We start from the raw sequence: 24080 nt of genomic DNA, 5'->3' as shown, positions 1-24080 counted from the left end.
GAAATCCTTCACCCACCAGAGGTGGCATTCTTCATCATAGGGATTCGCCTGACCCGGTGATAGCAAATCACGGTGGAGGCTTCAGCTTCCGCTCTAATCGGGAGGAGCTCTTCAGATGTTTTAGTATGTTATAATGTTCCCTGTGGAGTCAATTGGGTGGTGAGGCTAGTAGGGTTTAAAGAGTGCGGTGGTGCAAACTAAAAGAATGTAAGCAACATGATTAAAACAGACTCCATAGCAGACGTTATGATTTATTATTGTCCTGATGAATGCCGACACCTCAGATGAGGGTTCTAGCGAGGGCTGAAACATATTGACCATGAGATAATACACTGGATGCGTTTATTGACTGCTTCCCTGCAGACTGACCTATTATTTGTAATCCTGACCCAGACAGACAATCTGCCTTGGGGTCAGTTTTAGTCACGTCCCTATGATGAAGGCGGCCACCTCTGGTAGGTGAGGGATCTTGTTCTATGAAAGGAATACTACTCTGACATTTTAGGGTCCAATCGTTTTCTTCTTATAGACCCAGACATTTTGTAGTGTGTAGTGTTTATGATTCGGGAGTGAACACTCGCTGGTCCCAATCTCTCCCTAGCCTCCCCCCCTTTTGTGCTTCTCCATTGATGCGGTCACCTGCAAAGCAGCAGTACAGTCCACTGACAATGGGAGAATTACATTGACAGAAACTGTGGATGCATATGCCACTCAAAATACCACTCTTCAGTGTCAAAGTCTTAAGCGCAGCATTTAACAATAACAATCTTACATTTTCTGCTCTTGTCGATTGGCTAGGAAGGACGTTTTATAGAGGATCAGTCCAGCTTTAACCAACCGACCGATAAAGCGATATTGATGCTTCTCGCTTATTCTGCCCACCCTACGTTCATGCATCCCTGGGCCAAGTCTCACATTTTCCATTTTCGACAGTTCCCATGTCAGCTCCTCGCTATTCAGTCCAGCAGCATTGAACTCTGCCAAAGGCCGGGCCGTGACGCCAATGTACCCTTTCCTAAATGCCTTGCCATCTGTCAGCGTGACTTTCTGAAAGTGCAGTCTGCCCACGGGGAGGGCACACTCAAAAGGCCACCAGGCTGAGGCTCAAAGCAAAAGGCAACTGGTCCCAGTGCGGAGGCTGCATCCAACAGTGACATCAGTCACTGCCTTGGACCAATCATTATTAGCTATTTGAATGAAATCCTAGTGTGAGCTTCAGAGCCACACAGACACAAGAACTGAATATTGCAGAGACTCAATATACCAAGAGAATACCTCTTTTTAAGTGTAACATTATCAGAAGACTAGCCCGCTGGCCTTGGTACCTCAATGACAAGAAAGAGGAGACAAGGGCATCATGGATGGAAGGTTGACCCTGTGTCAACATCAAAACAACTGTTCTAGTTGCATATGGTGCGATATGAGACTTGCCATGTATGAGACCAGCAAGGATTTTGGAATTCATCATGCTGAGGCAAAGCTGAAACAACCAGAGTGTAGAAAGAAAATGTCTGCTTTCATGAAGAGACAAATCCCTACTTTGTGTTGAGTCTGTACTCTGTTTCATGTAAAATATTCCTCAATGTTCAGAGGCTTTCTTAAGATCCTGGCCAACTTCTGCTGATCAGTAAGAGCGTATCTAGAAGATCCTCAGGGACCTTAACTTGGACCCCCTGACTTCATCCAGCAGTCAACACCCAGGCAATCCAGTCAGTCAGGGTTTGGATCAGTCTGGAACGTACCATCAGGATTATACACAAGTATATTGTTGTGTGTTCATTTGTGAATGGCTTCATCTATGACCCCCATCTGGCTGTTCAGGGGTTTGTGCCAAGATGACACTTGTTGTACTTCATGAATTTGTGAAGTCTGTGAAAGTTGCACAACTTCCCTGTGTGAGAAATTCCCCCACAATAATGCTGTGTAAAAAGTCTTCCACTAAAGTAAATTTTATTAGGGTCTTTCCCCAACAAATCCTACTTTTATCAGGGTTTCGTGCACAGTTTAGATAAAATTGCAAATGTTGTGTTCACTAGGACGTAATTCTTTTGAAAGTCTACAAATGCTGGCTAAGTTTGAATGATCAGACCTTGACGTTTCCACATATTTACAAAACCAGTGTACCAACTTGTAAGCCCAAACAGCTTTATCTTTGAGATACATTCAAAGCTGAAGGGATTCTCTTGCTTTGGATAGAACCAGGATTGTTTCGAAAGGAACGTCAAGGTAAGTATTAGAATCAGGCCTTGTGCTCTGGACAATTCCGTTTTCCACCAACTGAATATAAAACTGGTCTGTTGACATTTGTGTGACCAGTAGGTCATACATTTAAATCTTGGCAGGGCCAAGTCAGCCTTTTATCATTCTAGGATAGATAACCTGTGTACCACTGAGTGTTATATAATTGAATAACAGAATTTTGCAAAAACTGCAACATCTAGCAAATATATATATATACATTATTATGTTTTTTAAAGAAAGCAAAGTGGCTTTAATGCTATGCCAACAAGGAGCCAGCCCATCGTAGACCCTGTTGAGAGGGGTTGCATATTGTTTTGCATGCTCTACTTGCCTACATATTTGTAATTTATTTATGATATGCATTTTGGTTGGCTATTTATTAGCGCTTGAATAGGCAGGTGTTGGTAAAGGTATAAAGCCAATAGTAGAGGTTTCATCGGTTCACTGGGATAAGTCTTGGCAGATTTCATTTATTTTATCTGTTTATTATGAAACATTATGACAAAGCCAGTAGGCCTTTCATAAGTACTGTGAATACATTTGTTAAAGACAATAGACTTTTAATGATGGCTTGTTATTACTCTGTGATAAACCTGCATACAGGTATTTTGTTAGATGGAACTTTCACCAATTACCATAGTAGGCAAGGCTTTTGGTCTACGTGATCCAACTCAACAATTTAGGGGCATATTTACTAACAGTTGTTGCAGCGGAAAGGAGCAAGACAACTTGCAGCATTTAATCCCTCCCCTGCTGATGACGGAACCGCTCCGTCATCAGCCGCGGTGGTGCTGTGCTGATGACGGAGCGGTTCCGTCATGGCCCGCCCGACGTTCCTGCGCGGCGCGGATTCCGTGCCTGCGCTGAGCGTTCTATTGAGTGGGCGGGCCCATGACGGAACCGCTCCGTCATAAGCACAGCGCAACCGACGCTGGTGACGGAGCGGTTCCGTCACCAGCATGCGCCCGCCGCATTTCCGCCCCGCCCCCTTAGCACTGCGGCGGAATAGCCGCCGCAGTGAAGGGGTTAATGGAGACGGCAGGAAAGCTCGTGCAACGGTACTTGGATTGCATGCAGGATTGTTTGAAGGAACACCTTCCTGCAAAAAACACAATCCTCCAATGCTTTGCTCCTCTTTACGCCTCCCCTGGGAAGGTGTAGCGTTTTGATGCATTGCCAGGTTTACTATTTTTTGTAAATCTGAGAATGCATCTTTCGTGGGTGCTCGTTGAGCACATACATCAATGTTGTTGGTCTAGAACTAGCTGCAAAGCAGACGTTGTTAAAAGTAGGTTCTCAATGACCATGTACATCATTTTCAAATAGCAGCATACCAACATTGGCACTGCCATGCTGCTTTCCTGAGGAAGCCATTTTGTTATCTAAGTAGTTTGAAAGAGGATGTGGTTGATTAAGTAACTCTTTGCAACAAGATAAACTGGCTTAAAGTTAAGGCTGATTTAACTAATTGTAGTAGTGGAGACTAAAGAAGGCCAATGGGAAAATACCTTTTTAGTCCCTTGAAATGTGATCTTGCCCAACTCCTGCAAAGAAGGCGAAGATCTTGGCTATCTTGTTGGACACCGATCAATCCCTGGAACCCCAAGTGAATGTGGCCACATTGGCATGTTTATTCCACCCTAGGATTCTTCATCAAAAGCTGTCCAGTGCGTGCCATTGAGCAGCTGACACTTGATTAAAAATGCTTTGGTCATCCTTCCTCTAAACTACGGCATGAACAGATTGCAAGAGAATCAACATTCAGCAGCCCGCTTGCTGGCAAGAGCTGAGAAATGTGGACATACCACACTCTTGTTAGAAAGGGGCCACTGGCCAGACCACCTTAGGTAGCTAGGTTGAACAAGGTCATTCCCATAGATAAACATGATATTATGAGGCCAGCCCTTCTTCCTTTCTAGCGAAAATACACATCTACTATGCAAAGTAATCTCTGCATTCAGCATGTCTATGTCTTACGACTATTCTGCATTTTCACGCAAAAAGGCATGGAGGCAAATGCTTCTTGGGCGTGTGCCCTAAACACCCTCCCATTGGCCATATAGTTGGAAAGCGACTTTCTAAAATTCAATATAAACCTTATAAACCTTAAAACTCTATTTCTCTCTGTATTTTTTGTGCCCGGCCAGGAAACATTCCGGTACCAGTGCACTCTATGTAACTGTAACCTAACATAGATTTACTGTACTTTTTACAGAACCTAAGCTAGGTGCATCTGGTTGTTATTTAGCCACTCAGAAAACATGAAGCAAGGGCCTTAACAAAGCTGTGTGACTACCCAGAGGTGTCTATTTTGTGGGAGTACATCAAGCCTGCATGCTTCGCCTTGGTCACTATTATGACGCTTGGCTGGATATTTCTGCTTTTGGTCAGTGATCTGGAATGTATATGTATATAATGAATGTATGCATCACATGCACTATGCACATGGAGACCACACAATAACACAAATAGAATGCCCTTTTGTGTCACAGGATCAGGTTAGGAATGCACTCATTTCCTGCAAAAAGTCTAATTTATGTCTGGAAAAAATGGTGAGAATCAACCTCTATGACAACGCGCTTCAGTCGTGCTCACCTTATGTTAATGCTGCAGCTTTATCCTACATATGATAAAACAAGAAGTCTCAACAAAATTGTTCACTCCAGTGATTAGAATAAGGCCAACAGCCTCCTATTAATACAAGATCCATGCGTTTTAGCTCAATATCACGGAAAAGAACCTGAAGGATGTGTAAACCCTAACCCGCTTTCACGCTCTGATGCCCAGAGACCGCAACCGCCCCGTGGATGATGGAGAATGGCCTGGACTAGACTGCGAAGACCACATAAAGGATACTGACCTGCCGCTGGGGTGAAAATGGTGGGCAACACACGCTCTATGGAAGGAAAACAATAACATGAACATGGAAAAACCCAAAGGAAGGGGAAGTGTTTACATTCACCTATACGAGTTGTTCATCTGAGGCCAGAAAGAAACAGAGGCCACTCTGGAACAACATTTGGTAAGCCACATCACTCCAGGCAAATACAGACATTTTCTCTGGTCCTGAACATTTCACCTCCAAATGATTCAATTTAGGTGCATTAGCCTGATTAGTTTAATGAAAACAAAACAAAACCATAACAACTACATTCATAGGCTATCACACAAAGGTCCAGGACTGGAAATAGTGTCTGTAATGTCCTAGAAGGATGTGATAATCCTGGCCCTAGATTTTCTGGGTGAGCCACACATGGCCACCTTCTGTAGTGTTTTTGTTAGAGAAGTCACTCATGAAACTTCAAAAGATGATACAGCCATTGAATGCAATTCATTTTCCATGTGACCTCACTAACGTCAGGTGCAATGTCCTACAGTTTTTCATTCAGTTGGGCACATTTTCTGCTATGAATATTCTGTTCTAATGAAACAGTAACATTGATGATTTCAAATCATTGGTGAACTCAAAAGAGGTGGAAACTAGGCCTGATATAAGGCTCCAGAGACAGACACGCACATTCACAAGAACACACATACACAGCATTCAAACACTAAGCATATGGGATTTTTGGAAAGTAACAAAGTGGCATTATGCACCAAAAAAGGTCCTCTCTCTCTTTTGTCAACCAAAATGCTTCTTCCTCTAATTCAACCAGGTTTCTACCCCATTTGCGCAGCTAAACCTGTTCCTCTCTGTTGCTAGTTCACTAGAATCTACTTGTGGCACTAAGCCGCACTCTAACCTTATTGTTCTCGCTCTTTCTACTGCCTTAGTGACAGTGGAGCACTTTGTTCTTTCTGGTATTGCCTACCGTTGGTACCTTGTGCTCTGTTCTTTTTGGTTCTGGTCTTATCTTATTGGTCACTACTACACTGTCTCTTTGGACGGCTAATGCTCCTCATCTCTTCTGCTCCGGTAAGGGGCTCAGTTCTGGACCCTCTTCTTTTCTCTCTGTTAATTTCTCCACTTTCTTCTTCCTTCACATCTTTTGAAGCCATTATTTATTAGTTTACCACTTTTACTCTGGTGATTACCAGATCTCTGGATACTTTTATTATCCTTGCCCAGTTAATTGGTAAAAAAGTAAAAGCCAGGGCCCTTCTCAGGTGGCACTACAGTTGCACCACCCATTGTCCCTTCCAAAGACAGTACCACCACAACTTTTACTAGCCATCGTGCTCATACAAGTGTAGCAACTCTATTCAAACCATTCAGAGCTTTAAGAATGGTATGTATTGTCCCTGTTGAAGCGTTCAACTTGACCATTGCCTTCCGGGTGATATAATGAAGATTTGACATGCTTGATACCCATCACCTGTAAAAATTCTTCCATCTTCTGTGATACAAATTGGGGACCATTGTCAGAAACTAATATTTCAGGAACACCTTCTCTAGAAAATACATCCTCTAAAAACTCGATAACCACATCGGATGACATCCCACTCACCATTCTTACCTCGGGCCATTTTGAATAATAATCCACTAGTACAATGGCATAACAATCCATAGATGATAAAGCAGAAAATGGCCCCATAAAATCAATAGCTACTTTCTGCCACGGATATTCAGGTAATTCTACCATGGTTAATGGTACATGTAATGGTTTAACCACTTTATCACTAGTGCCACAAATCTTGCAATCCCTTACCAGTCGGTCCACCATAGAGTCTAACCCTGGCCACCAAAACCACTCTTTGACCCTTCTCTTTGAACTGGACATACCACCATGTCCTAAGTGGCTTTTCTCAGCAATATCTCTCCTTAAGCCCACTGGGGGAACAATCCTGTCGCCTCTTAGGATAATATCATTAACAATACACAATTCATCCTTAATCTTAGAAAACGCGGCACATTCACCACGTAAACTGGACTCTCTTGGCCAACCCTCAACTATAAAACGTTTAACCTCTTTCAGAACTACGTCTTTCTCCATCTCATTCATCCACGATGTTTCAGAGATACCACTAATGGCATCCCGAGTCCCGACAAGAAATTATCCGTTAGTAAGTTAATAGTAGCAATCGAATCTTGGCTGGTCCAACAAAGTTTAAGATTAAAAAAAAATTCTTCAAGAAAATCGATGTTGCTGCTGCTAAATCCCGCTCGTCGCCATGTATTGTAAGAAGGATCCTGTAGACATGTAGGTTCTTCAATTGTTCTTTATTAACATCAAGGTTATAGCGATACAGCAACACGATAGTACCTCCTCCGTCCTCCCTTCAGTAACTGACTCCCCAGCATTCGCCCTTGCATACATTCCACGCATTCCACACGAGCACCAGAACACACGCGCATACATACACATACACGCACCACAACACGAGACACACACGCGCACAACACCACACGATACCACAGTATGGATGGCAGATATTATTCATTTTAAATGTATATTGAATTATTAAACACTGTTGTTGTGCTCATCTCAAAATTAGACAGACATCGCCACCATGTGGTTGCCTGTGTGTTATTGCTGGTGCTGAGCACTGGAAACCACTGGCTCAAATTAAGCATTGTCCTTAGCTTGAGTTACAGGTTTCTAAAAGGCCACTCATCTGCCCAGCTCTAGTTGTCTTTTCATTCGGTTCACCACCACTGCAAAGAAATGAAATAGAATTCTTTCCTGGCCTCTGTTTTTCTCCATATCCACACATTATCTACCCATTCCCCGCTTCTTCCTTACCATCATCATACTCAGCACAAAACCTTTGCATTATCGTCAACATTTCTTTGTCCTTTTGCACACACATGCAGACCCCTGTCCATTCTTTATATTTCTAGCTCTAAAATCGAAATGTTCTTATCTTCCACAAGACACGTTTTAAGGCATGGGCAAAATGGGTAATTTCAAGGGGCCCCATCTCAAAAGTGCCACCCTGAAAACATGATATTTCCCTCACTTACTCTTTCTCTTTACTTTTTCTCACCTGTATTTCTTTATCTGAACCTCTCCCCTCTCCACGTCATCTTGAGAAGTTGTATGATCCTGTTCTAATGTATATAAGTGGATATTTCTAGACAAAGCGTTGGCTTCAATTAGTACAAAATGTGTAATAAAATTCAAAATCGTCCCGAACATGGGGCCTCAAAATATTTTGTGCCCGGGGTCTCATAAACCCATAATGCAACGCTGCCCACGACACAAAAAATTTGAATTTGCATCCTGATTCAATCTTCCCTCTTAATTCAACTATTTTGCTATTCTTTTGCGCCTTCAAACCATAACTACTGCTACTCTCAGCCTTCTTTTCAGCTGCTTCCCACTGTCTCAACCAATGCTTCTTCTCTTCGTTGGTTTCCTTTCCAGCTTCCTATTTAGTTCAAGTATTTTACCGTCGTTTTCAAATGCGCTGACCATCTCAACTTCTGTTTGACTCAAGGCTTCGATCTGTCTCTCCGGCTTCTCTTGACAGGTCCAGCTTATGTACCACCGCCCTTGTCTTCGGTTTCGGTTCGGCATATTTTCTCATGTAGGACCTAAAATTTAGAATGTTCTGGGTTCCCACTACACTTTCAGGGGCATATTATCAAGGGGGTTTATCTCTGCTTTTTTGGCTTTAAAAGCCAAGAAAGCGGAGATAAAATTATCTCCCTATTACCTAGCTGTTGCTAACACCAGTTAGCGACAGCTAGTAGGAGATAGCGACCATCTTGGGCCCCGCTTTGCATGTCAGAGAAATTTATCACTAATGACATGCAAAGTGGGTGTGCCAAGATGTTAACGACTGGAAACAGTCACTAACATCGCTATCTCCTATTACCAACTTTTGGAGATATTCGCGCTATGCGCGAATATCTCCAAAAGCTAACACCTGCCCTAAGCAGTTCTTAGCCATGTTATCCAATGGGAGGTGGATAACATGGCTAAGAGCATTAGCTCGGTAATGCATGAATATCGCTGACTTTTCAGCGATATTCATGCATTGCGGCGATTTTTTTCGCATTTGCGATAAACCTTGGTAATACCAAGGTTTATCTGCGATAACAATCGCCGCAGGTCGGCGATAAATTTTTGTCTCATTGCTTGGTAATATGCCCCTCAGTTTATAACTTACACGCCTCCCTTTTCCCCTCCTGCCAGTAGTTCACTCATCTTTTTTGTTTAGTTTTTCTCTAATTTACTGTTAAACCATTTGTATTAAATTTTGTACGACACTTAGGCGAAAACGTATTAAAAAATCCGATACAATTAAATTAAATTGAATGGAAAGTTAAATGGTGCATTCCTTGCAAAACAACATTGCCAGTTGTGCAGAAATGCCAGTTGGACATTGAATTCTGTTATACCCACATATAGCCACAGAGAGGCAATAGAGATTTACGTTTGTTCACCGCATTTGAAACTGTAAACAATTTTTTAATCCAGGAAGGGAAAAAGATGTCCTCACCTATTCGGATCATACACAGCTACCACACTTCAGCTATAGCAAATCAGGCCCAAATGGCCTCGCAAATACAGCCTGGGCAAACTCACCCATGTATATCCTTGGCCAATTTCGTTCTTTATTACCTTCTCGTTCCGACTACTACCGGCAGTGCTGGGAATGAAGAGTAAGCATTCTCAGTGAAACTGCTGACTCTGTCCTAGTACAATCTGTCGACACCTGGGGGCATTTTTACAAGCCCTCAGCACCACCAGAGCGTAACTTTTTTTGACGCTCTAGCTGCGCAGTGGCATTTACTATATTTACAAGGGGACGCTAAGGCACTTTGCGTGGCTTAATGCCACCTTGTAAATATCTTTCCCCTGCAGTCCTCTGCGGCATAGGGACGTGCAATCGATGTTGCTGTGGGCGTTCCACTGTAACACCCACTGCTTTTTGACGCTGCTCCAGATATGCAAGGCTGAGGCAGCACCAAAAACTAACGGCATGAAATACCAGAACTTAAAATGGTGCACAAAGGAGAAATTATTTTCTTTTTGTTTTTTGCTCTTTCCATTTATATAGAAGGTGCAAATTGCCATTATTTATTGTTTATGTGCAGGAAGGTATCCCTCCTGCACATAAACAATCTTCCCTGCAGCGCAGGCACCATTACAACATTGCAGCAGGGTGCTTTCACTGGCGCTAGGCAGATTTTGCACTATGAAGTGCGCCAAATTCTTTTGAATACGGCACATCCCTGCGTTTTGAAAATGACATTTGGCATAGCTCTGCGCTCCAACATTTTCTTGTGAATATGCCCCGCGGACGTATTCAGAGGCACCTGCACTTTGGGGCATATTTACGAGCCCCTGAGCGTCGCTCTTGCACAGCCAACATGGTGCAAGAAAAACACAAATTGGAAATGAGATATATGAAGCCATGCAAGGCCACCTTGCGCGGCCCTGAGTGCGTTCATAGATCTTGAGTAATGCAACGCAGAGCAAATCACTGTGTTGCATTACTCTGCGCCAGGGAGGCCATTCCATGGGCGTTAAGAAGTGGGAAACTTAGGAATGCGCCAAACACCTACGCCTTCCCAGGTGAGGCATAATGAGGAGAAACACGTTCATTTCTCTTTGTGTTTTTCCTCTTTCTACGTGTTATGTGTGCTGTATTCTTCAGTACACATAGATAGAGGAAAACGCTTCAGGGGTTTGTTTTTGTGCAGGAAGGTGCCCATTCCTGCACAAAAACAATCCTCCTTACACAGAAGGTAGTCTTGCACCATGGTGCAAGGGTACCTGCGTTGGTGCAAGGCAGCCAAAAGGGTGCCAGGGAAGGAGAAAAGGTAGGAATGCACCATATAATGTGAAATACAATGCGTTCCGGCCCTTTCCCTGTCATGCAAGGCAGCGCAGCATGGTGACTCGCTGAGCTGCACTGCGTGACTTGGCCATAAATACGGCCCATTGGCTGCATTTTCTTTAGCTCAGCAGCCACCAGGAGGTGAGGGACGTCTCTTACTTTCAGTTATAGATGCGCCCATCACAAACGCCTCACTTCAATGGCCATCAGCACACCTTTTTTAAGAGTCTTACCCTGGCCGGGAACTAGCTGGAGCTATAACAATTAGATGTCAGTGCCCTGAAGGAAACCAAGACACTCAACTTGTCACTTGTGCTTCAGCTAAGTCATGATTTGGAGGCAATTTGAGTTTGCCAAGCTCTATATGTAAGAGGTATGCATGCACTGAAGGGAAGTCAGATCTATAGATCTATATCAGTAATTACACAAATAGCCATTCACATAATTTTCATATTCATAATATACATATAACTCCAACTAACTCACTAAGCTATGTTCCAGCGATTTCGACTTGTGACCTGGAGGTAACACAAGGATCTCTGCAGCAAAAGCAGTAACCTGCTGAGCTGTCTACATACAATACAAATCTGTAACCTGTGTTTTACCTGTTCTGCTTTACAGCAGGCACATTAATCCTCTGTGCTGTTTTATGATGGCTTGTGACTAGATTACCCACAGATTTCTCAAAGCAAGCGCGTTTACCAAACAAATTACATGACTATTATTATACCCTGAAAATGTTTGTGTACACAAAGATCTCTGGAGCAGGTGTCTCTATCTGGAGGATATTTTAAAAGGCAGTGAGGTTACAATCGAGTAATCCAGAACAGATTTTACTATCACATGTGTCTTTTAAAACATACATGTACGCTCTCAGACTTCGCTCCTCATGACTACGCCCCTCTGGCTCCCCCGCTTTTTGGTGCAACCTCTGACCCCCAATTCATGAGATCCTAAAGTATTTCTTTTCCATTTCCAGCACTGCTGTATGCCTCTCATGGGGGGAAAAAGTACATATTTAATGCATGGTGAAAACGCATTTGCATGTTAGCCACGATTTTCAGTGTGGAAACCTAGAAATAGAGGCTAGAATTACTCTGGAGGCAAAGGCAATCTGCAGTCTGGGTTTGAGCACTCGGGATTCCTGCACAGGTTCGAATGAGAGCAGACATCCAGGTCAGGATAGGCCAGACCTCTTTAAGTTTGCATATTTGCTAGTTAATCTATTTATTACAGAAGGATTTCCCGTTCAGAAAGACCCTCCCACCATCAAGCTAACGTGCCTGCCCCAACCACCAGACACATCAATTCTCAGCCCCTCAGCGTGGCATATAATTTAGTAATGAGCCTGATTTGGAGCTGTTTTCTGTTCTCTGGTATTAGCGCCTGCATGTCATGCAAGGGTGATACTTTGTGATCTGGGTGTGAGAGAACGTGTAGCGCTGGCAGGGCCGGGTGGCTCACGGAGGTGGGTGCAAGGGTCAGACCTGCAGTGGAAGAGAACGAGCTGTGTGTGCCCACATGGACTCTGACTCACCGAAACGACTGGCAAATCGGATGTGACATCACAAGTCCATTTACTGGCAATGACGTCACTGGGTTGCTGCCTTGTCACACAGTTAGCCAATCAACGGCCTCCTCTTTGCTGCTAAGGGACTAGGGTGATTACAAGTCATGGACACAATTATGGGACGTTGGCACAGCTCCTAGACGCCTGTCTGCTTTCTGTGCTTGTCAATGGCTTTATGATTGTTTGATGTTAGCGCTACCAACGTGCAAGTCCAGGGTAGCCGCTGCTGCTACTGCTAAATGATGTTCATGTTTTTCCAGTGCAAGCTCAAAGTGGATGCAGGAGCGCTGGATCCATGCCAGATTTTCACGAGACCCTTAGGAGCTACATATACGTGCAATGAAAGAACATAGAGCTTCTCGGCCCATCACTGAGCTGACCATGTGATACAATCTCAACTGTGAGAAAGAGTCACACACCAATAAGACAACCTAAACAGCGACTACAAAAATTGAAATGAATGTGGAGTAATGAGGCTACTGCCTTGGTATCCAAAAACTCATCACTGTCAGAAGGAATCTGACAGACGAAAACAAGAGACAGACATAGAGCTTCTTCTCATATCTGATGGTTGCCATGAAAACCTGGCACGGATCCTGCCGCCATCTCTAGTCTAGCCGCATTGTGCTCCAATTCGTTCGGCAAATCACAACCTCAGGTCGAAGGATCTGCTGGGGCGGACCATGCGCATCAATAAAGATCTCCCTTCTCAGGGAACAGGGCCCTGAACCTCGGTGGAGGAGCCGGGGGATCAGTAAAGTGAGGGCCTAGAGGGTCTTCAGGTAACTTTCCCGATAACACGGTGGACGAGCCCTCAAAGCGCACGTGTCTTCCCATGACAGGAGTCAGATGCAAAGCCAGCCCTGACATTCTAGCTCACTTAGAATGGGGACACTACAAGTACCAGAATGCAACCCGATGGAGCAGGACAGAAGTCAACCAAGTCCCCAAAGGCTGAAGAAGTGAGCATCGATTTTAGCAATGGCTTCAGCATCATAAACATTCCTATCTCTGCTTTCCTGCACTGTAGTGTAAACAGAGAGTCATAACTCTGTTTTTTGTATGCTAGCTTTCTTTTCACATAGATCTTATACGGAAGCGCTTAAATAGTAGTTATTGCTGTAATACCGTTTGGCAGTACCCTTTACGGGAGGCTCTGGTGGGCTTTCTGTAATTAATTTAAACTTACAGATGGAGGCAAGCCTCCAACTCGCTGAGCCTTCTTTGCAAGCTATGAACCTTCTCAACTGGGACTCTTGGGGGCGTGGGTCAAGGTCAAAAAGAGTCGAGAGGTCAAGCGGAGGGCGTACCTATTCCAGAATCTTGTACTTGCTGCTGACATCAGCTGTGATTGCCAGTCTCAAGCTTAGTGTCCATGCAAGGCCAACATAACCTATCATCCTTCAGAAGTCGATAACTTCACTACCATTAACACATTCATTTGTTTTGTAGAAAAATAACAACGGTTAACTGCGGGGCTTATGAATTGGAAACTGTGGGAAAATGTATAAAACTGTACACTTAATATTATGAACAATATTATTATTGTTCATATTGTTATTATGATTATTATTGTTATTATGATTATTATTAAGACTGTTGTTATTATTATTATCATTATCCAACATTCCCAAACCGTGGCACTTGGTCCCGGGTTGAGTGTGTTAGCTGGGCTGTCTATTTTAACAAAATGCACTCTCTCTCCAGAATACGGTTGTACATCAGTCTGTTCCCTGCTTCTCTCACCAGGAGTTGAATTGGGGTGGGTGAATAATTCCGCTCCGCCAGAAGAGTTTGCTGAGTTTTGCCCCCTCCGCGATCTGCACAGAGTTCCGCAAAAGTCTGCAAAGTGACACGGAGTGGAGTTTTTTTCTCCTGCGTGGCTCGCCAACATTAAGATGGTGAGCGTAAGTGAGAAAAATCCCATGGTAAACCTCCTTCTGGTGAAATTTCTCAACACGGGTGGTCGCAGCAGGTCGCGACCGCTCGCATTGAGAAATCCACTGTTCGCATTGAGGAAGCTGCTACACCCGGGCGGCAGATAGCAGCTCCCTCTGGTGCACACGTAGTGCCGTTCACAGTGATTTTACAGCCTCTCAGTGCTAAAAATCAGTGCGAGCAGCGCAACTTATTATACTCCGCTGCTTGCGGAACTCCGTGGAGCACAGCAGAGTTTTTCAGCACTTCGTGGGGTTCCACGGAGCAGTTCTCTGCGAATTCCACAGACCAGGTGCACTTTCCTGGTTTGTGCCACAGTGCGCTCTTAACGAGGTGTGCCCACTGCAGAACAAGACCATGCACCCATTTACAGAAAAAAGTGTTGTCCCTGGCACAAGTGAAAACTGTCAGAATCCACATCATTGCTAAGGAGAGCACAACAAAGAAAGGACCCACTACTCTGTCTTTTACTGGAAAAGGATCTTGTTCAGGGGCACCCTCCACTGGTGCAACAGGTGCAGTGGTTCCTGGGCCAAGAGACCTGAGGGCCCCACTGAAACCGGAATATTGCTGTATTACATAATTCAGACACCAGCCGAGAAGCTCATATTCTTCCTTGTAGTACGGTTCATGACACACTGGCTACTCTACTCGCCTTGCATCCTTTTAAGAGGGTACAGGGATGACCCCAGGGCCAGACTGGGAACCAAAACCGGACCTGGCAAACAGCTCGGCTGGCCCCCCAGGGGCCCAAAACCAGCCCCCACCCTAGCAGCCCACCGGGGAAATGCCCAGTGCCCGCTACGGCCAGTCCGGCCATGGATGTTCCACAGGCGGGTGCAGCGTTTGGATGCTTCTGTGTGTGGAGGATATGTCTGGGGAACTGGACTTTCCACACTTATAGTAGATTTGCCGTAGAGATTGAGCTTAAATAAAAAATGAATGATGTATTCTTTTTTAGCAATTTCTTGCAAACGTGTTTTGAATACAATTGCTTCCTCATGGATCATAATTAATGGCAGCTGTTTAAACATGAAAATAAAAGCCCATGCTACAGCCCAAATGTTTACAATGGCCTGTCTGCAGATAGCATTGGCACATGTATAAATACCAGAAGTTAACTATAAGAAGGACCATGCGATTCGCGACTGGGGGCATTTTCCGCATAATTATAGAGTTGCCACTTAATCCATCTGTAGATTTTAACAAAAAAATGTTTTTAGCTCAAGCAGATCAAAAGTTACTAAAAATGCAGCAATACATGTTGCTGCACAGTGGGAAGCCCTTTGAAATTTTGACTGGGCACTTTTAAATTGCTTATTACTTCTTTTGATTGTTATTCTGTAGGTAATGAGGTGAAAGATTTGCCCAGAATGTGTACTGATAACAAAATATTCAAGTACTACTATAACAAATGTTCCACATTATGCCTCATTATTTAGCCAGCTCTGTCGCATATTTCCTGTGTCCCTGGCTATAAATTCTGAAGAAGTGATAGGAGTTGAAAACCAATAGTATTGAAATAAATCCAACAGGAAGTTTTCTTTGAAGCTCAGTATGTGTGGGAAATCTGCTATAGTTGTGGAAACGAATGCATATTACATGCTGTAAAACAATATCAATACTTGATGGGCGGCAACTTCAACCATTTTTCATGAATACGCTTTACAACAGCACAAGGGGTTGGTGTTTTTCTGGAGAGAACCCCACCTCAGAGCTGAGCCTGCTGTTCCCTTATCCCTTGATAACCTCCTGTGTAATATTATCATGCTACTCCCTAGTCTGACCTGTAGAATTTGCCGCACCAGATGAATACCAAACTATGTGCTTTTGGTATTTACCTGGGCAGTGTTACTGATGGTAAGTGCACAAATCTGGGAATGAGGGACTTAAATTCATTGCAGGTAGTTATTCTACAAATCTGGGTTTCCATTTTTAATGGATAGCATTTAATATATTACCCATGTTCATTATTCATGAGTTAAGTCTCCTCTGTGAACGGCATCAATTGAATCTCTGTGGAGTCCTTGAACCCTTTTTATTTTGCCTTTCTTGATATGCTACTCCTAGAAGTTGTTCTCATCAGAGCCAAGACCAGGCCTCGCCAGAGCTCCGCTATGCAGAACTATGCAAAGTGACCAAAAAACTCCACCACGCTACGCGAAGTTCCACAAGCAACGGAGTGCATTAGGTTGCACCGTTCGCGCTAATTTTTAGCACTGGGTGTTTGTCCCGCACTGGAAAATCAGAGCGAACTGCACAATGCGCAGTGCAAGAGGGCGCTGCTTCTTTCTGCCGCTTGAGTAGATGTTCTACTTGGGCAGCAGCTTCCTCAACGTGAACGGAAGGTTTCTCAACGCAAGCAGTAGCGGCCATCCGCGACCGCCCGCTTTAAGAAATCTTGCCGGGAGGTGATCTGGGGTAAGATTGTTCTCACACACCAACTTAATGTTGGTGAGCACTAGTGAGGGAAAATCTCCACTCTGCTATGCGGAGCGGAGTTTCCAGAACTCCGTGCACGATGTGGAGTGGGAAAAACTGCAAACTCCGCGATCAGAGTGAAATTTCACGCCCAGGCCTAACCAAGACTCAGATCCACCTTCGATAGTCGTCCATTTACACCATAGATTTACTAGCCACTAGGGGGCAGCAGTAAAGGAAAATCCATCCTCAGACTTACCAAGACTTCGTGTTGGTATAAACTAACACAAATGAATGCCCAGCGGTGCATGCTATGGACTATCCAGAGCAGACGCTGTTGTGCACTGGAAAGGTGCCCTTTGCCCAGATCAAACTCCGCTTTGCACAGCTGTGTGTCACTCTGCGTCAAGGTGGTGAAACAGGGCAGAGCATTGCAAACATCCATAGGTTAGAACTCAAAGCCCAACCTACTAAGACCGTCAGTGGGGCTTTAAATAAAAAGCACTGCATACTTGCAGAAGACGCAAACGAGTGGAAATGTGCTCCTTTCTTTCCTCTGTGTTGTCTATATATTGGAATTTGTACTGGAAAGTTGTGTTTCCAGTACATATCCTCAGCGACGGCCCGTGTAGGGCGTTCCACCGGGGGGTGACGTGGGGCGGGGGATGTAAAATATGGGAAATGGAAGATTACAGGTAAGTAACGTAAAAAATAAATAAAACAAATTTCGTTTTGCGCGTACTGCAACGCCAAATGAAATGCAGCGCGCGCAACAAAATTTGTTTTATTTATTTTTTACGTTACTTACCTGTAATCGTCCGTTTCCCGTATTTTACATCCCACGTCACCCCCCGGTGGAACGCCCTACACGGGCCGTGGCTGCATATCCTACGCTGGACACCCCAAACTCACCTCTGCATCACGGTGCAAAGCTCTGCATCGCGCAAGGCAGCTGTGTTTGTGCCCCCAGGATGGCACCAGCAGCAGGGCACATCTGGTTGCTGTGTTGCGCTGCATGAAGGATTAGTGCATTTGGGCCCACGTCTCTGAAGAGAGCGATAGCCGAACCTGCCAGGCCTCGGCCTTACACTGAGCATCTTTCCGCCAGGGCACCATAAGCCGGCTATTGAAGGCCTTTAAAGGAGCAGTCCCTTTTTTTATATTTTACCTTTTTTTTGTCAGCTGCATCCCATCTCCCTAATCTGCCAATCCTGTGTCAGCCGCATTCTTTGTCTATTTTTGCTCAAAGATTTTTTGCGCTTTTTTAATATGTCACCCTGGTTAAAAACACAAATAATTAAATCCATTTCATCAATGGGAGATAAAGACAATTCCAATTGCTCTCTCTAACTTTCTCAGATTGAAAATGCTCAATTGTTGGCACTTGTGGCTTTCTGATATTAAGATTGAGTGAGACATGGGGGCTGAATTAAATGTATTCGGAAATAAATTGTGGCAAGTTGTGGGGTTTAGATTTCCAGGGAAATTTACACTGAGCAGGCTCATCGCAGTAGAGTCTTATGCAAATGAGTAACCAAGGTCCATGTGTTTTTCATTGATATTCCACTGGTATCCATATTATGTGTGTGACTTGCAGAAGACTACATCACAGCCCTGGCATCTCGCAACAACAAAGGAAGATCTCCATTGTTAAAGTCCTCCCATGACACTGCCTACAAAGCTACCACAAACGACCATGGCAAGGCCAATCCCACCTAAACATTCAGTTGTTGAAGCAAACACCATTGCGGGATGGTCATTGAGGCCTCCAGCCTTCTTGAAGGCCCTGCTTCCTTCCTTGGGATGCCCCCACCAGAGCCACAAGATGGCGCCCGTAGCCCCTCCCCCAGGTCCCCGTACTCACTGTAGAGGAAAAGGCTGGTGTTTGTGAAGCCCAGCTTGTTGGTGGCCACGCAGGTGTAGTTGCCGTAGTGTTCCTCGGTGACGTTGGAGACTAGCAGGATGGAGCGGCTCCCGGTGTTCTTGATCTCCAGGCCATGGGCGCTGTTTATCCTGAGAGTCCAAGAGAGAGAAAGAGCCAAGCGGAGAAGATTACCAACATAAGTAATGAAGCCGGGCAACTGGCAGAGACAAATGCACCATGAGCTGCATCGCCTAAAGCGCGAACTGATATGGACATCCAGAGCTGGGTGGAGTGAATGCAAGGGAAACGGGGAGAATAGGAGGAAGGTGGGGGTTCACATGTTCATAACTTGCGAGAAATTGCATGGAGTTGAGCAAAAGGAATGTGAATATGTAATGGTCTGTGAGCCAACCCATCACTATGTTGGCAAGATAGGGAGTTGAGTTTGGGTCTTTGTTTATCCCTTTACATGCTTTGGTCAAGATAAAGAAATCCAGGATGGATGGACAGGACAGGTAAGTTTATCCCTCTACCTTTGAAGTGAGTTGATTGGAACAAAAGCCCCTAGCTTACATGTATGTATATAGGTTCATGTGTTTTAAAAATGTGAAACACTAGCATGGGACTTTATGACGTAAGACATAGATCTGATGTGAGATGGGAGGTATCTTATCTTGCCGTTTCTGGGCTGGTGGAAGCTACTAAAAGAGTCAACTGGAAGAGTTCCCCTGACTTTCTGCTCAGTGAAATGGAAAAAGGGCTAGGGCACAATTTCAAGTAGCAGCTTCAAGGCGCCCTGAAAGGTCTTCCTGTCAGGAACACAGTGGGTGATTTGTAATGAGTATCAATTGTGCTGCCATGGACCTATTAGGGCACACAGGAGGCCTGAAACTCAAAGGGCCCCATTTTTGTGATGTTCCGTGCCCCAGGAACCTGCTCTATACATACAAGGCACCACTTGTCGTGTCCTACATCAATCATACACGGACACCGACTTGTCTCTTAGCTCTTTATTAACACGTGTGTTCAGTTCCACGTCCCTACTCTAACTGCCCTGGTTCCGGTCACTGGCTCCTCTCGTTCCTGTCCCTCCCTCTTAACTCCACCCCAGCCACTAGACCACATTATACAATCTGACATCTCCCCCCTCCTTAACAAAATGAACTTAATTTCCACAGTGTTTGCAATTCTTCAGCCCACCACGCGGGTTGGCGGACAGCTTGTTCTTCAAGCATCAGTAGCGTCGAATCCGTGGTGGTCCTGACGTTCATCAATCTTTCCGGCGTCTTAGCCAAAACATCCTTGACTATGGGATTGCACTTTTGAGAATGTGACCCATCGTGTATGGGCGGCTTATTATCCTGTTCCGCAGTTGTCATGGTTCTTTCATGTTGTGTGACTGCTACTGGCTCAGCTCGGCAGTGGCAGTCTGCTTGCCTTGGTGACTCTTGTTCTGTTGACGGTTGATCTTCTTTGGGAGTGGGCAATGTTCCGGTCCTCTTCCAAGCTCCCTCCTGTGAGGTTATTTCTCTTTGTCTCATCAGGTTGGGAGCAACACTGCTCATCTGTGCACCGTCGGGCACGTCAGACGTCAATGTACTATCTGAGATGTGTGTCCTGTCTTGATTCTTGGCCTCATTGGCTGCCTCTGTTCGTTTCTTCCCTTCCCGCTCGTGGTTGAGGCTGGCGAGACCCTTGACCACCTGGTTATATGTCTGTTTGTCTCTCATTCGGTGGCAGTTCGTCTCTGTCACCACGTTCGGTCTTCCCCGCGGGGTGACGGGATAGTCCTTTACCACTAAGTAGATATTGTCCCATTTCTTTGTTCTCCTTCCGTCAGTTCGTTGTGTCAGCCTCTCTGACCCCATCAGGGGTGACGGTATATTGTTCATGTCTTGATGTGGCGATGACTGACGTGACGTGTTGTCCTTTGGTTCTGTTGTGTGTCCGGGTGATTGATGCCATGGCTGTGGTCGGGACCATGATCCTGTTGACCCAAATGATCGGACAGACATATCTTCCGACTCGGAGGAGTCGGTTGCCGATTTCCTCTGAGAACGTTCTTTTGAGGGCGTCGTGACTGATACGTTTATCGAGTTGGTATTCTGGGATGACATGCTCCTGGGGTCGGAGCTGTTTACGGAGCATTTCCGTGGGTATGTTTCTTTTTGTGTCTTCTGTGTTGTTGCTGTGGGGGGATCGTTTACTTCATTAGTTTGGTCTCGGAGCATTTGGTCTTTACCCTTTTCACGGGACATCAATTGTCCCTCCTCCGCTTTCTCGTTGACACAACTGTCTGTAGTGCATATGCCTCTCCCTTTTCGGTGTCTGAGTGGCTTGCCACTCCTCATGTGGTTGGTGTCTTCTTCTCGTTTGTTGTTTGTGTTAACGTCCGTGCCATTGGGGTGATTTGTCTCACTGCTTGATGCTTCCTCGGACTCATCTGTAAACTTTGGTGCATGGCGGGAGGATGGCCGGGGTTGTTCGCGTGCTGGTTTCCGGCATTGACGGGATAGGTCCCATCTTCCGTAGTTCGTCTTTCTTGCCTTCTTGTTGAGCAATCTGCCATCTTGTCCATGGGTGTGATTTGTCCCGCTTGACACTTCATCTGTTTCATAACCATTCTCATCATCGGTTGACTGACTCCTTGAGGTTGAATAGCTTTGTGAGGTTGTCTCAGTATCATCATCTGTTGACTGACTCCTTGAGGTCGAATAGCTCCATGAGGTTGCATCAGTATCGCTTTCGCAATCCTGATTCATCCTGGTCTTTTGTGATGGTGACTTGGAGTGTTCCATGACGCTCTGTCTCTGGTTTCTTGACTCTGATTCACCCTCCCTCTTTTCAGCTTTGTTTGTTTCCTGGGCCTCTCCCTTAGGCATAAGGGGTGCCTCTTTCCAGACATCCATGTGTCTGGCATTGGAATGCACGTCTTTCGAGAAGTCTTTTGCTTTTATTCGCACTCCAGCCTCGGCCCCTCTGATGATTCTCTTTAGCGACCATTGCTCCTGAAGAATCTTGCGCTTCGTGTCTGCGCTTGAACAGCCTTCGATTATTCGGAGCCGAACTGCTTCTTCATTAGTAAGTGGCAGCAGGGTACCAGACTTAGTAACCGAGTAATGAACCTCGGCAGTGGTTCTCCTGGTTCCTGCCGCGCTGTATTGAAAGCGATGCGAGCATGATCCACTTCCACCAGTGCATGGAAATGGGCACGTAGCTTCACTTGGAGTCTTCCATAGCTCTCTGTGTCCCTTTTGGGAAATGATCTGATTAGGCGACGGCCCTCATGACCGACTAGCTGGAGGAGTAGCGTCAAACATTTTCCATCCCTGTGTTCACCGATTGCATCAAGAAAATCGTCTAGGGAATCCAGCCACCGGTTCCATTCGGGACCCAAGTTCTGACCGTCAGTCTGTGACACTGGGGGTGGTACTTCAATGCAAGGACTGGGCCGGTGGGTTGCTTTTACCGCCGCCATGAGGGAGGTGTGTTTTATCTGCTATCGTCGTAGAATTGTTCGCTTTGTTTCCCGTCTTGTCTGCTGACTTTCTTCGGCCAGGATTCCGTGTCTAGCCGTCTCCTTTGATTTCGGGCAGGTTCGCCACTCCTGGGTGACTACTGTATTCTGTCCGCCTTTAGCACGACTGTTTCAGGAGGCCTTACTGAGTTGGGCTTGGATTTCCTGATTTCGGAAATGGCCACCACTCAGCTGGTCCACACATGACACTTGGCTCAGCACCTTCCCACTTTTATTGGGGTGGCCTGCTAACTGCAGGTGATTTGGGGTTCTCCTTACCGTTGATCATCTATCTTTGCGTGGCGCTGGAGGGTTGCGTCGGTACTTGCTTTTGTTCGTTACGTTCCAGATCTGGAGTTGCTTGGTGCATTTAAGATGTGCACTCGCCTGTGTTTGCTGACTTCGGGACTTGTATTTATCCGTGTTTGGTATGTTCAGGTCTGTATTGGCTCGTGCTCGTGGAGTTCTGGGTTTGCATTTGCTTACTTTAGTACCATTCGATATTCGTGCCAGCTTATGCTTGTTTGCATCAAGGCCTGCTTTTGCTCATGTCTGTTTGTGCTTGAAGCATGTGCTTGCTTGTGCTGGCTCTCAGTGTGTCTCTTGCACTTGCCAGTGCTTGTTGTGTTTACGGTTGTCTTTATTTGTATCTTGCGTTAATTGATGCTCGTTTTGTTATTGGTCTCGCATTCACCTTTGCGTGTCCTAATGCAACTCTTGCATTTACTTGTGCTTGTTTGCCTTTGTTATTGCTTTTGCCAATGCTTGCTCACTTGTATCTGTCACTGCGCATTCATTGACATAGTCCGTCACTTGCCAGTGTTCATTCAATATAGTCATTCCATTTGCCAATGCTTGTTGATCTGCGTGTAGCAATGCTTGTGTCTCTTTGCATGGATCAATGCTTGTTTATGTGTTTTGCCTCTTGCCTCAGCCTGTGCTTGTTTTCCTTTACACTTGCCAAAGGTTGTTTGCTGTCTTTAGTGCATTTCCAGTGCTTCATTGATGTTTCAGGCTCTTTGCCTGACTTCAAAATGGCCGCCGATGATCCCTCGCAGGGGATTGGCCAATGCTGCCTGACTCCAAGATGGCCGCCGGGAATCTCGTTTTCAACGAGATTTGGGTCGTCTCTGCTCGTTCCTTCGACCGGAGCCACACATTCACTCGGGACTGCAGTTTTCCACTCACCACTCGTCGTTTTCAGCCGCGATCCACCGCCAGAGTCACTGCTGCAGGTGAGATTTCTTTTCTTCGTCCCTTGCCGCCGGAGTGGGCTCCCGGTTGGCTTTTGGTTGTCTCTTGTCCACCCCTCACACGTGGGGTGATCTTCACTGCTACTGCCGCCGGGTGGGCTCCGGTGGGCACGCTCGAGCCTCCAGGCAAGGGGCGAGCTCCGCTCTGTTCGCCGCCGAGGTGGGCACTCGGTGGGCGTTCTCACTTGCGCTTCTGCCGCTGAGGTGGGCACTCGGTAGGCGCTTTTAGCTCCACGCTCCAGCCCCACACGCAGGGCGAGCTTCAGGCCAGTTGCCGCCGGGGTAAGCTCCCGGTGGGCACTTCTGTTCCTCTCCAGGACTCACGCTTCAGGGTGAGATTTGAATACCTTCTTGGCGCGCGATCGCGCCAGCTCCACAACCACGGAGCTTCAGGAGCGCTTTCACTCGGCGCTCTTTCTTCTGGCGCTTCGGCGCTTTCACATTGCGCTTTCTTCTTCTCTCGGCTCTTCCCGCTTCCAGGGTCTGCTGGGTCACTCCTAGGCTTCTCCCGTGACGCCTCAGGATCGCAGTTGCAGCGGAGCT

The 24080-nt window shown here is 45.7% G+C and overlaps 1 protein-coding gene across 1 annotated transcript in view; it reads right to left on the bottom strand.

Moving 5' to 3' along the window:
- Window positions 1-24080, bottom strand: part of LSAMP (limbic system associated membrane protein) — a 548122-nt gene that overhangs the window by 84951 nt on the left and 439091 nt on the right. Inside the window, exons 6-7 of the mRNA XM_086950375.1 lie at window positions 18768-18916; window positions 5102-5137 (exon numbers count right to left, since the gene is read on the bottom strand). Coding sequence (XP_086806501.1) covers window positions 5102-5137; window positions 18768-18916 — 185 coding nt within the window. The remainder of the gene's footprint in view (window positions 1-5101; window positions 5138-18767; window positions 18917-24080) is intronic.

Source organism: Lissotriton vulgaris, unplaced genomic scaffold (genome assembly GCF_964263255.1).
Source record: "Lissotriton vulgaris unplaced genomic scaffold, aLisVul1.2 SCAFFOLD_742, whole genome shotgun sequence".
Lineage (NCBI taxonomy): Eukaryota > Metazoa > Chordata > Amphibia > Caudata > Salamandridae > Lissotriton > Lissotriton vulgaris.
This window is presented reverse-complemented; position numbering and strand designations above follow the sequence as displayed.